This window comes from Lepisma saccharinum, chromosome 2, assembly GCF_977018435.1.
Source record: "Lepisma saccharinum chromosome 2, izLepSacc3.1, whole genome shotgun sequence".
In the NCBI taxonomy this organism is placed as follows: domain Eukaryota; kingdom Metazoa; phylum Arthropoda; class Insecta; order Zygentoma; family Lepismatidae; genus Lepisma; species Lepisma saccharinum.
In genome coordinates this window covers 45,655,420-45,669,383 of record NC_139230.1, presented here as the reverse complement: position 1 = coordinate 45,669,383, position 13,964 = coordinate 45,655,420, and the positions used below count along the sequence as shown (strand labels likewise).

Here is a 13,964-nt window from a genome sequence, read left to right as displayed (position 1 = left end):
CTAAAACACTCCAATAATACTGGTTAGGTGAATGTTTTTCTCCTATTACATAAACTGAATTCTGTACATACATAAATGTACAAACTATAATAAACAATCCAAATTGTAGAAAATCTCTGTAACACTGCAACATGGTGTATGTGGTGTCTCTTACTTATCTTCTTTGTGCACACAAATTCCACTATGATCAGTAAAATTTGCAGTTTTTCTTAATAATACACTACTGTCATATCCAAGAACTCCATATTGTCAGCTTACTTCTGCAATGAAAAAGCACAGATAAATTAAAGACTGAATAGAAAAATGCAACAAAACAAAATCATATAAAGAGCACTTTGGTTGGGATGGAGAACCAAGTTTAGATCAAGTAAACTTACAGATAGACAACTCTTTTGCATTTTAAGAAACCTACACTCTGATCTTGGTTGCTGTATTTTGTGTTCTAATGTTCAACATATTTAGCCTGCAGCACAAAGTCCTGGCAAAAGGCCTCGTACAAATACAAACATGTTCTTTATGTGAATGTTATGCCTGACATAACTTGCATTCCCAGCATGTACCTGCAAGAAGGTTGTTTTGCTCTTAGGTGCTACATCATTTTCTCACCATTGCAATTTAGACAATGCAACTTGGACTGCTGGTGTTTGAATGAGGATAAAAGCTGAATGGATTTACCCCATTGCATGTATGGAAAATTGCAATGCAATCTGTTCTGCATCCAGGAGAAATGAAGGGCAGAAAATTATATACTTTCTCCCACCTCCATTCATTTTTCAGCAAAGCTGCCATCCCTCCCCTAACACGACTTAAAAAGAAACTTAAATCACAGAAAAAATAATCATCCTTGCCTGGAACTCTTCAATATCTGTGATCTTTCACTCATGAACAATTTCAAAACAATATGTAAATGCAAACAAGTTTCTTTCTCCTCTAAGCTGTATAAATTGACACTTGAGAAAAAAGATAAAGGTAGAAACTGCATAATGTGCTTACTGAAATTTGATCAAGTCCATGTAAATGACCCAGCCAAGAGGTTATAAAAGTTTTCTCCTGTGGGAGATTAGTAATCAATGAGCATTCATTTCACATTCTTGAAGGCCTCATAGAATCATAACTTACACAGGTTATCTACCAAAATAAGAAATCCAAAAATTCTTGACATTTTCACTACCTTTTTTTTCTACCCCCCCCCCCCTTCCTTAACATTTATTTAATCACCCACTACTCAGGTATAGTTGCAAGATTAAGAAAATATATATTTTTATTCAATGAAAAACCCATACCACAAGGCCAGTTATGATGAAAACTGAAGCTGTACTTTAACAAGAAATTTAGACTGGCTTTAATTATTAATGCATGTAAAAATTAATGCTTCGGACTTCATCCTAGATAGGGAGTGGCCACATTTCTTTTTTTTTTTTTACAGAACTTCATGATTACAAGAATGTAATTCTTAAGAAACAAAGTGAACAAATCTTACACACAACTCACTTCAATTTCAGATTTCCAAATATTCAATTTTATTAAATCCCAGTACAGGAACAATGAAAGTTCACTATACTGAATAATAATAATAATAATAATAATTTAAAAAAACAATTTTTTGACCAAAAGCATAATTTCTGGACTTTTTCATAACTTTCTTGACCTATCTGTTGATTTCTTGACATTCTTGACTCGTAAACACCCTGTTACAAGAGTAAGGCAGCTAGAATCACAGGAAATACCTGTTCCAAATGACTCAACAGAACCTAGGGCAGGCTTGAGGAAATTGTTTACACTTGTAGAGGTCAGTGGGCATTCCATGCAGTGTGAACTTCCCACCTGCATGTTGCATTTCCAGGCCAGCAAGCAACAGAAAAGAAATGTGGGAGCTCTTTGCATTGAGAGGTACAAAAATACCATGGGGATAATGGAGGCACTGTCAGTTTCTTTTGCCCTATTTACAATACCACATTGTTACAAATCGGATAAAGGGAGGTTTCCCCACTGCAGGAACATGATGGACAAAGCTTACTGCCTGGTTCACTCAGTTTGCCTGCTCTGCATTTCAAAAGTGCATACAAATGAGCTCTAACATACATATGCAGGCTGACCAGGTCTCACCCAGAGAGAGGCAGAGAAGGGAACATGCAGACAACAGAGTGCTTATACATGTGTCTGTGTACATACTCATTCTCCTTGCTTAAACTGTCTTACCTTTAATTATTTTCTAATTTTAATTTAAAAATTTGGGTGGGTCAGCACTTAGGCTATTTTGCACCCATCACTTTATATGGGGTTCAGCCCCTTACCTGAACTAAAATGTAACTAATAACATAACTATAACATTGGAAGACTGAAATATTCTGACTTAGGTTAACAGAACTAAAATAAACATAATTGTAATGTCATTTTGTAACTAAAATATTAAAATATTCTGACTTCAGTTAAAAGCTGAGGCTGTAAAGAGGCACTCGGCACACACAAGGACAAGACACACAACATTATACTGGCCATAGTGCCAGTCGCCAGAGCCTCGTTCATCTGTAAACTCAGGCCAGGGTGTACTATGTGGAAGTGAGGTTGACAATTGGGTGTACAACATGGAAGGTCACCCCTGTCTTAACTTTAAAATTAAAAGGTATCCATATTTTGATCTATGCATACTGAAATATGTTGAATATCCTTTTTCACTGACCATGGAATGTAAATTGCTTTCAAATATATGGCACTTAAAATTATCCAATACCAGATCATTGAGGTTTCCCTTCTCATTTCATTACAAGTCACGATTTATCTTTTCAGTCTGTCATGCAATACACATTTTCAATATACAGGATGTCATTAAAATGGCCTGTGTGTGTTGTTTTGACACTACGAAAGTTAAAAAAAACAACTGTTTTTGCCAGCTGCATGCTGGCAACCCAATGTAAAATGAAATCGCATTAGTAACATGTTTCCTGTTGTGAAACAGCATGTGCCACTGTTGCAAGGAACACACATATTCTGTGAAATATGACATACTACCAACCACACTATGTGATGTAAAACATACCAGGGAACATGTTGAGTAACCCAAAGGAAAGCCTACCTGATGGCATAGTGGTAACTTCGCCTTGTAATAAAGGGCTCCCTGGTTCAATACCAGGTTGAGAGATAAAATCTGATACAACCAATTTTTAGGTGCCCAAGAATAAGCACTAACAAAATTTTTAAAAAAAACTTTTAATATTCGAAGGCTTCCCTTCCCCCTCTCCCTCCAACAGCAAATTATGGTTCCAACATTAGACATGCTTAGTTTATTTTTCTTGTACTTCAGCCTTAGTTTTCATCACTTTCTTTTCCATACATTATTTTTTTCTCCATAGTTTTTAAATTTGTTGCTTTATTTCACTTTGGATTTCTTTGTTCCTTTGAGCTTTGGTTTAAGTCCACTTTATGCACAGATCATCCAATCAAGACTGGACCTACAGTTTAAAGTGGAATCAGAACCACTATGTCACTCAAACGGGTATCAAACCTGGGACCCTTTCATTACAAGGCAAAGTTACCACTGTGCCATTGGGGAGGCTTTCCTTTGGGTTACTCAACATGTTTCCTGATATGTTTTACAGCACATAATGTTGTTGGTAGCATTTCATTTTCCCCAGAATATGCATGTTCCTTGTAACAGTGGCACATGCTGTTTCACAACAGGAAACTACATTACCAATGCGATTTAATGTTACATTGGGTTGCCAGCATGAAGGTGTCAAAACAAGGTTTTTGAATGTCCATAGTGTTGAAACGATGCACCAATGACAAAAATGTTACTGATAAAAGTGTTGTTTTCATGTCCTCTATACATTCCTGTGGTCCCTCGGTGCCATTTTAATGACACCCTGTATGAAATGCACAAAACTACTAACTTATGTATCTTACCTTGTGGAAATGCTTTCCTGGTGGATGTGGCACACTTGGCCTAGGTTCAAAGCTTCTAGGAAGCCTATTCTCAAAGGGCGAAAAGGTAGGTGTCTCCATTACCACGGTTGGCCCTGGTCGCATCAAAACTGGAGGCCGATAACACGGCACAAGAGGGTTCATAGCTGCAAGTGGAGGACTCGAAGCTGCAATTGGAGGACTCGAAGCTGCAATTGGAGGACTCGAAGCTGCGATTGGAGGACTCGAAGCTGCGATTGGAGGACTAGAAGCTGCAATTGGAGGACTCGAAGCTGCAATTGGAGGACTCAAAGCTGCAATTGGAGGACTCAAAGCTGGCAAAGGCTGTAAAGGGCCCAGCAACTGTACTTGTGGAGGATTATTTACAGGAATACCAGCGACTCTAGACAACCAGTATATTACTGTAAGGAAGAAAAAATAACAATTAAAAAAAAAGTTTTGAGACAATCACTACACATTTATCTTATTGAGTGTTGAACCCTGAGGTTGATAAAGCTCAAGTTCTCTTCCCTTTGAAATATTTACCTTTCCTTGTCATTTCCATCGACAGAAACAGTGGTATGCCCCTACCCTCCCTTGGCTCATATCTCTAAAGTAAATGGACACTAGATCCATAAAATTGGTATAATTTAGAACTGATTATCTAAAAATTGCTCATCCACAACCAAACTATGCTCTCTTTTGAATTTGATTTTTAAAGTTGGGGTGCATCAGCACTTATGCTATTTTGCACCTGTCACATGATACAGACTCCAGCCTCTTACCATAAATAAAATAACATAACTGTAATGTCGTGTAACTAAAATAGTAAAATATTCCAACTTTGGTTAAAAGCTGAGGCTGTAAAGAGGCACTCAGCACATATAAGGACAAAAACAGGACATCATACAGAATTATACTAACCATATGGCCAGATGCCAGAGCCTCGTTCGTCTGTGAAATGCAGTCCAGGCTGTACTACGTGGAATTGAGGTTGGCAATTGGGTGTACATGGAAGGTCACCCCTTACACCCCTAACTATGCTCTCTTAGCTGTTCAGTTACCAGGACAAAATTGTTCAGCATGTGGAATGCTTTATTTCTGTCACACTGTGTTCCTGTGCAGTGTGAATCATTAATAGCATTTTGTATCAGATTAGCACTGAAAAAATGGGTGTATGTTGTGCACTTACACCCCCTCCCTGAATTTTTGCCACAAAAAACTGTAGTGTGTGCTTTATAAATATTAATATAAATTCAATGGGATTTGAATTAAAAAAAGTTGCAATTTTTCACTTCTATGGTATTCAGACAGAACACATGCATAATTCCCGGAGCCAATAATTCAGAATTCCTGGTGAGTAGCCACCCTGCTATACATATATACACAGGAGTACACAAAACTCAAAATTAGGGATGGGCCGATATTAAATTTTGGCTCATACTGATAAAGTACAGATACAAAATTTACCGATGCCGATAACCGATCCGATATAAAATTAGAAACGGTCCATGAAGAACCTGAAAGGTTCATTGACCTCCTTAATAAATGTGTGTTTCAAGGTGACTGCAGTGAAAAATAAATTGCATATAAGACATTTACTTTTTTAGAAAGTATGGCATGGAGATTATCCATAAAAATTACAACAAAATGGCAGAATTTTTGCAATAAATTATCAGATATTTATCGACATATTGGATCGGTAAAATAATCGGTAATTTTACCGATATGCCTATATCGGCCGATACCGATAGAGTACCGATTAATCGGTCCCATCCCTACTAAAAATAATTCAGAGGCAATCACCTTTTTCTCAAGAGCCAGTGTTTCTTTTTTAAATATTATTTATTTTTCAAATATGGTCTAAGAAAGCCATAAATTCAACTAAGATAAAGCTACACATGTTGAAATGTCACCTTAAAACATCTAACTTACTAATATAATATTGGATTAAAGGTAATTAATTCTTACACCAGACTGGCCTTCCTACACAATTCTATATACATGGCTCTACTAGCAACAGCACGATTAACTATGTAGTACATTCTACAATTATACATACTGTAGCCTATCATTGCAGATTTTAAAATTCGGCTAGCAATAATGTAAATATTTATAATGCCATGTTTATTATTCTGATTTAATGATAAGGAAAACATATACGGTACTAATTACATAAAAAAGGTAACTGTACTCTACATAAAATAGGTAACTGTACTCATTACTAAAAAAAAGGTAACTGTACTCATTACTAAAAAAATAAGGTAACTATACTCATTGCTTAAAAAAGGGTAACAAATTTCCACAAGCGAACTCTAAAATTTTATTTTTAATTAGAGCTTAATTTTTAAAATGCAGCACACTGTATTTTTCCACTACTTATTTTACGCACACACATACACACACACACACACACACATATATATACATATACATACAGGGTTAGTCAAAAAGAAGGAGCAGATTTCAGAATGTTATTTCCAACAAACAATACACAACAGAAACATAATCCACACATCAATGGATAGATTAAGCTTCAAAGATTTGTTGTACGACAATTGGTTTTGTTCATGTACTAACTATGATTTTTCTTTTCTCATTGTGGGTAAATGACAATGGCACAAGAAAAGTTGTTTTGTGTGCTGCAACTTGCAAAGTGTGAATCCATTGTGCAACTTGAATTCCACTGTAGATTCAACAAACAGCCCCACCTTCATTAGAAATTTTCAAACTTTGAAATTTCCTCTATCCATTGCACTTGCACAATGGATTCACACAATGCAACTTTTGCTGTGGCATCATCATTTCCTGCAATGAGAAAAAGTCATTGTTAGTGCATGAACAAAATCAACATATTGTACAACAAAACTTTGAACCTTAATCTATCGAATGATGTGTAAATTATAATTCTGTCATGCATGGTTTGTTGGAAATAACATTTTGAAATCTGCTCCATTTTTGACTAACCCTATATACCGTGCGTTCATTTCGATCTGCAGCCGAGAGATCGGGAGAAGCGTGGCGGGCGGCGCTGACGGAGATGCCGACATTTGCGGCCTGTAATGCCCGCTTATTTTTATAGACATATGCAGACATTTATATAAATATTGCAAAACGATCACTAACCTGTGTTATAACATGCAAAAGTTCTTCTGTAATTCATCCAAGTTCTGCTCTTATATGCACAAATAAATACGCTTTAGAAACGATGTTAAGAGCCACAGATAATAAAACATTTTATTCATATTTTGACCAGTAACGTCCTACTTAAGTTTATATCCTTGAAAGAGTTTTGTGCCGATGGGGATCGTTTGGAGGTTTTGAATGTGCAACACTGTATCAAGATTACGCTGTAGAAGAAACCGTTAAAAGTCAATAGTGTTCGTGAGCTTCCTTGCAATCCGAAATCTCCGAGCTCGAGTTTTTTGTTCCTTCGCGACTAGATGAAGACAGAGTTGTAAATATAGTGGCGAGCAATGTAAACCAAGAGCGTGTTAATTTCGTACTGTGCACAAGAGTGTTATTCTTGGTTACTTGCAGTTACTTGTTTGTGTTATTGTAGTGTGTATGTGTGACGTGTCAGTGAGACGATTGGAATGCCAGCCGCAAGATTCACGTTAGAACAAAGATTTTTTTATGTATGACACGTACCTACGTGAAAACAAACTCGTGTCGAGACGTGTTTAGGTAATTTGTACAGAAATTCCCATGCGTTTCAACTCCACACAGAGATACGGTTAGACATCTTGTCCTTAAATTACGAGAAACTGTATCGTTAAATTTTAAAACACCTAAGCAAAAATGACGGATTCTAAGCAAAACTCGATGATATTGGTGCAGCGTTAGAACGTTCTCCAAACAAACCTCTACGCCGTGTTTCACAAGAGGTGGGCGTGTCAAAATCATCGGCACATACAGTCACTAAGCTACTAAAATTAAAACCATACTCTTATAACACAGGTTAGTGCTCGTTTTGCAATATTTATATAAATGTCTGCATATGTCCATAAAAATAAGCGGGCATTTCAGGCCGCAAATGTCGGCATCTCCGTCAGTGCCGCCCGCCACGCTTCTCCCGATCTCTCGGCTGCAGATCGAAATGGACGCACGGTATACATAGTGGATGAAAGAAAGGAGGGCGACAAGGGATATATATATAATACTGTAATTTAGTTAAAAAATTATGCCAATTTGTTTGTAACATTTCCAGTTACATACAAGTACTTTATCAATACCACCAACACGAAACAAAAGAAAATATTAGGGACGGGCTGATATGAAATTTTGGTAGATACAGGAAAAGTGCTGATATGAAAGCTATAACACTAACTGATACTGATAACAGATATTCTACAAATCCTATATAAAAATTCAAATGGTCCTTGAAGAACCTGAATGGTTCATTGACCTTAATAAATGTGTTTCCAGGTGACTGTAATGCTGCTGCATATTTAGACACTTTTTTCAAAATTGGGGCATGCAGATTATCCATAAAAATTATAACAAAATTGTACAGTAATGTAGTAAATTTACAGATATGTATAGATATATCAGATTGGTAAAATAATCTGCAATTTTTCCAATAAACTGATACACTGATATGCCTACATGGGAAGACACCAATGGAGTAAACAATTAATCTGTCACATCCCTAGAATATATCACTGCATAAAGAGTTTTGAAGTGACCAATCTGGAAATACAATTTCACTCACCATTGTCCTTTACTTGGATCTCCTGTTTTTGATCGGTCACTGTCTGCTCCAATTCCCGTATCCCATTTCTCTGCAGTGTCACAGACATTTGTAGCTCCCCCAATGTTTTGTTCTTCTCATCCAGTTCCCTGTTCATGTTGAAAAACACGTTCTGGAATCTATTGAGTTCTTCACGCATCTCTAAGTCACTTGTCTCATGATGTTCAGCCTAAGATAGTGCAAAAATTACACATAGTACAACAAAAATAGAGAATATTGAATACATAATCAGTAAACCAATTTATTTTAGTACTGCCAATTAGCATGTATCTTTTACGCTCTGCATTCTATGCAGTTGTACTTTGAGACAATTATCATAAAGGTGCATTTATTTAGAATTTAAAAGGGCATTTCAGGGGCTCAAACCCAAAGGTTTCACTTTCATCCAACTTAAAACAAATACTAGATGTTAAGGAATAACAACAGTCAGAAGAGAAGATCATCATGGCACAAAAAGAAGGGGAAGACTTTCAGGTGTACACAAAACTTTATGAGAAATTGAAAGCAATTTTAAGGAATCTTTCAAGATTTATTTGACAATGCTCTGTCCTAAATGAAGTTCACATAATACTAAATTGTCGAAGTCATTCTTCAGGCCATCACATTAACATTCTAAAAGTTGGAAAATATCCCATGCCAACATCACTTATATTTAAGGAAAAAAAGGTAAGAATTAATGAAATTTGTTGAATTTCAGTTCGTGAACTTCTGTTAGCATAATCGTTGATATATTTGGCTGTTATGTAAATATTTCTCTAAAAACATATGAAGAAATCTTTTTAAAAAATACCAAAATTATTTCTGGTTTCACTAAATTTCTTTAAATACAAGTGTAATCCAGAGGTCACTATTTTTTTTTTTAGCACAGCAGAAAAAGTGTTTCATTCACAAAACTAAGTATGTTTTACAAAGTTTTCTCCTTGTGCATCAAAGAACTATTGCTGGAGCACAATGATTGAATTGGTGTAAAAGAAGGTTCATTTTCCCAACAGGAGAAAAATTCCAGTAGAATTCACGCATAATTCCTGGAGCGAATAATTCACACATAAATCCCAGAATTCCCAGTGAGTAGCCACCATGAGAAAGGTCTCGGATGGTGCTTCTGGATGATCCCATGTAAATATCTATCAATCTTTCCAAATCGTAGCTTTCTACCTTTTTAGGTTAATCATTATGATGAGGATGAAGCAGACAGAAGAACAACAAAATATCCATGTTTCAACAGGATTCAATCCCAGAACCCTTTGAGCAAGATGGCACTTGCTACATACATTTGCAAGGTCTTTCAATTTATATACAGTGGAACCCTAATTTTTACATTTCCCTGCATTGAACATTCAGTCTTTGTGATTACATATAAAGCAATAGGTTACAACATTTTAATGTGTTTTATATTTTTCTGTACTTTAAAGTTTTCTTCCACCGGCTCATTTCTAAACTTTTTGGTGTACATACTTCACTTTGTATAAAAAGGCTGAGAATTGGTTACAAAGTGAGTACCTACCCCTCATTGAGCACATGCAATGTATAAAGTGGACTTAAAAACACATTTAAACTCATGTGAATAAACAACAGCACATTCTACAAATGGAGCGCATGTTGTTTTAGCTTATGTGATTACATTTTCATATTGCACGGATCTGCAAAAAAAAAAAAAAAAAAAATGAAATTTGAAATGTGGAGCTACAGGAGAATGTTGAAGGTCAAAGAATAAGAAACAAAGAAGTTTTGAAATGTGCACATAGCAAGAGAAGCCTGTGGAGAATGATCAAGATAAAATTTAGGATGGTAGGTGATATCCTGAGACAAGGAATAATGAGGGCCTGCTTGGAGGAAGAATTAGAGGAGAAAAACCATATCAGTAGGCCCAATATGGAGTTTATTTAGAGGCAAGCACATTTCGCTTTCGACTGTAGCACGAAAAGTAAAATTACATGTGGTAATGTTACCTTCTCATGGTTTTGAAATGTGTGAGGTACATTTTCCAACATAACTGCAAAACACAAAATTAGGTATCAAACATAAAAAAAAAAGGTAAAGTGTTCCCCTGTGCTTAGCACCACGCCATGAAGACGTATAGGGGGTGTGGGGTAACGCCCCACACTTTCTTGATCCGGTCGTGAGTGGAAATGATGTGATCAGCATCACGCCCCTGGCCGCCTTTACCCCCCAGGGTTTCCCCCAGGTACCCATGTTATTCGACGCTGGGTGGGCACCGGGGCCGCTTCCATCGTTAGAAAAGTTCCCGGATTTGAACCAGCCAGGGATCGAACCCGGGACCTTTAGAATGGTAGTCAGACGCGTTACCGACTGAAAATTTCAAACATGGAATTTTGAATTTATTTACCAACACAATGCTTTCTGAAGTTGCAATTATCCCAAGATAAAACAAACATTTCCCATCTAATACCACATTTTTGTAGTTATCAGAGCACTAAGTGTATTCCTGTGAAGAGGAGTCCATTTTCGCTTGTCAAATATTTACAACAGAATTCATCAATTTTTCAGGAATTTCATAACTTGCATGATAATTCGGACTTCAGAATGTAAATAGACTAAATTTCATGTTTACTTGACATTCTGCAGTTCAGTTCACATCATTTTGTGACAAAACATGGCTGCAAAATGCACCTCAAACTTTCAGAAACATGGAAAATGAACATTACAGTGTGTTATGTAACATTTTGTGTTTCCATCAAAAAAGAAATATGCATTACTTGATTGATCACTAAAATTTTGTATAACTCTCAAGAGCATACCATTATTGGTGTAGCCTCTAATTCCTGCACATCTTAAATACTTAAATACTGTTAAATTTGCTGATAATATTTACAATTTAACATATCGGTAAACATGGTAATATCTGGTAGTGGTTTCTAATTTCTTGCCACTGTGTTACTGTTCTTATGAATATGTACACATAATCTATATCATCGTTGTTGTGATTTTGGTTTTGCTTTAAATATGTATAGACAATCATGAGATGAAATTGATGAAACAATAAACACAATGAAGCATCAATACTCTGGCCATAGCACAAGTTCAAAAGATTCAGCAGTGCGATCGTGAACTGAGAATTCATTGCATTCTAACACCAAGCCCACAATAAATTAATCTTTGGCAGGCGGAGCATCATACTAATATATTCCAGTTGCATCTGGCACCTTTTCAAGTGTGCGTTTTTCAAACTTTCCATGTAATAAAAAAAAAAAATTGTAGCTGAAAAATGTAGAGATGAAATTGTGTTGTTTTCTTTCTTAAAGACAGCTTTTAGCAGAGGTAAGATTTATTCATTGTGCCTCCCAATAATTAGTATTAAAGGAAAAGATGCAGTGGTTGAGCAGTTACCTTTCATCTTCAATTTATACCATTATAAAAAAAAGGGAAACAAAGGGCTTTTTCAAACAATGCTTGTTTTGTAATTCGAGTGTGTAATACCTTTGGAGGTATAGAGGAGAAGGTCTAAATTTGGGCGAAAATTTAAATATGGGTTTTGGAGTTATCAGCGCTTCCCGGGTGCTGCAACCTGGCAGAGGCTATGGGAACTGGTTATCTGTCAAGGACAAAGGTTGCAGTGCCAATTTGCAAGAAAGAGAAAGTGCTGGTTAGTTTCGGCCTTGGACGCTGTGACCTCCGAAAACTTTTTGCAGGTATGTTTTAACTCAGCATTTTCTGAATTCTCATCTGCTTTGTATAGGTTATGATATTAGCGGCACATAAAACAAATATGGGCTTTTATAATGCCATGATTTGTTTGTGAAATATGTACCACAGAGAGCAAAAATAAATTGACATGAGGTTTAATGCTGAGATCACATTTCCAACAAATATTTGTGTTTGTCTTAATTTCGATTTTTCCCATTCCGCGTGATTTTCAAAACAACAGATTATTCATAAATATGAATTTTATAATGTTTAAACGATAAATTACTTTTTTAAAAAAATTCAATTGCTTTTTGTGATATTGCCACTAGTAGACCACATTTAGACCACAATTTTGAAATACATCATTTTACCATTTTTTTGGAAATTGCATTTTTTTTTAAAAAAAAATGGAGACCTTCTATACTTTAGCATGCTATTACCAGGTGTGCTGCTTAATAATTCTTAATTTCGTCACTGCATGGTGCTGGAAGCAAGGGTTGGTGCACAGTCTCAACTGTTGGGTTTGTGTGGTAAACATGTCGACCTTCAAACCAAACAAGGAGTTTTTCTTGTTCAATCAAAAGAAAAATGTGAGTGAAAGCCATCGTATCCTTGTAGAAATGTATGGTGACAATGTCCTAATGCAAGATGCGTGTGTGCATTGGTTTCGATGATTCAAAAGTGGTGATTTCGACTTGAAAGACAAAGATCGCCTGGGGCAGCTAAAAAAATTCCAAGATGCCGAAATCCAAGCACCGTTGTACGAAGACAATACGCAAAGGCAACAACAACTGGCACAGACGTTAAATGTCACCAAACCATATCTGATCGTCTTCATGCCATGGGAAAGATCCAGGTTGCACGACAAGACACGGAAAAGTGATTTTGCAGCACAACAACGCCTCATCACACACAGCAAAAGGCATCACACACACCATTTCTGCACTTGGCTGGGAATTCTTGCCCCACCCGCCATATGCACCAGACTTAGCCCCTTCGGACTACCACTTGTTTTCATCAATGTCTCACTCACTTTCCCAGCAACACTTCAACAATTATGAAGATGTCGAACAATGGCTAGTTGACTGGATCACCTCAAGATGTGAACGATTTTTCTGGTAGGGCATCCACAATTTGACTGACAGATGAGCAAAATGTATAGCTAGCGATGGCGCATACTTTGAATAAAGCATTTGCTACCTTTCTCCTCAGATACACTTGTTTTCTTTCGGATCAATTAAGAATTATTAACCGGCACACCTGGTACATTTGAGTACATATTTCATAGATATGCATTTTAAAGGCAGGTGCTTAATATATTATTGTTTCTTCTCCGAAAATGACAAAATAAAAAGGGGGGGGGGCATATTTAGACCTTTTCCTCTACTAATGAATAGGGGCATCCATATTTAGTTTTTGACGAAAAACGAAATGTCAAAACACACATTGCAGTGTTAATTTTTCATGTTTTTGAAAGGTGTGAAATGTTACCATAATGCGAAATAAACTGCAAAATGAGAATAAACTCTTAAACAAGAAATTTGGGGTTTATTTACTGATGCGACACCTTCTGAGGTCTGATTTATCCTGTGACTTATGCAATTCACGGAAAATTTATTACTTCTGCAGTTAATATTGGAGAAGCAAAAATGGGCTCCTTTAAACA

At 36.3% G+C, this 13,964-nt stretch overlaps 1 protein-coding gene across 1 annotated transcript in view; it reads right to left on the bottom strand.

The window, feature by feature from the left end:
* Nucleotides 1-254: 254 nt before the first annotated feature.
* LOC145981955 (uncharacterized) overlaps nt 255-13,964 on the bottom strand; it is a 139,441-nt gene continuing 125,731 nt past the window's right edge. The window contains exons 11-13 of the mRNA XM_083115452.1: nt 8,615-8,822; nt 3,904-4,322; nt 255-260 (exon numbers count right to left, since the gene is read on the bottom strand). Of these exons, the coding sequence (XP_082971578.1) occupies nt 255-260; nt 3,904-4,322; nt 8,615-8,822 (633 nt within the window). The remainder of the gene's footprint in view (nt 261-3,903; nt 4,323-8,614; nt 8,823-13,964) is intronic.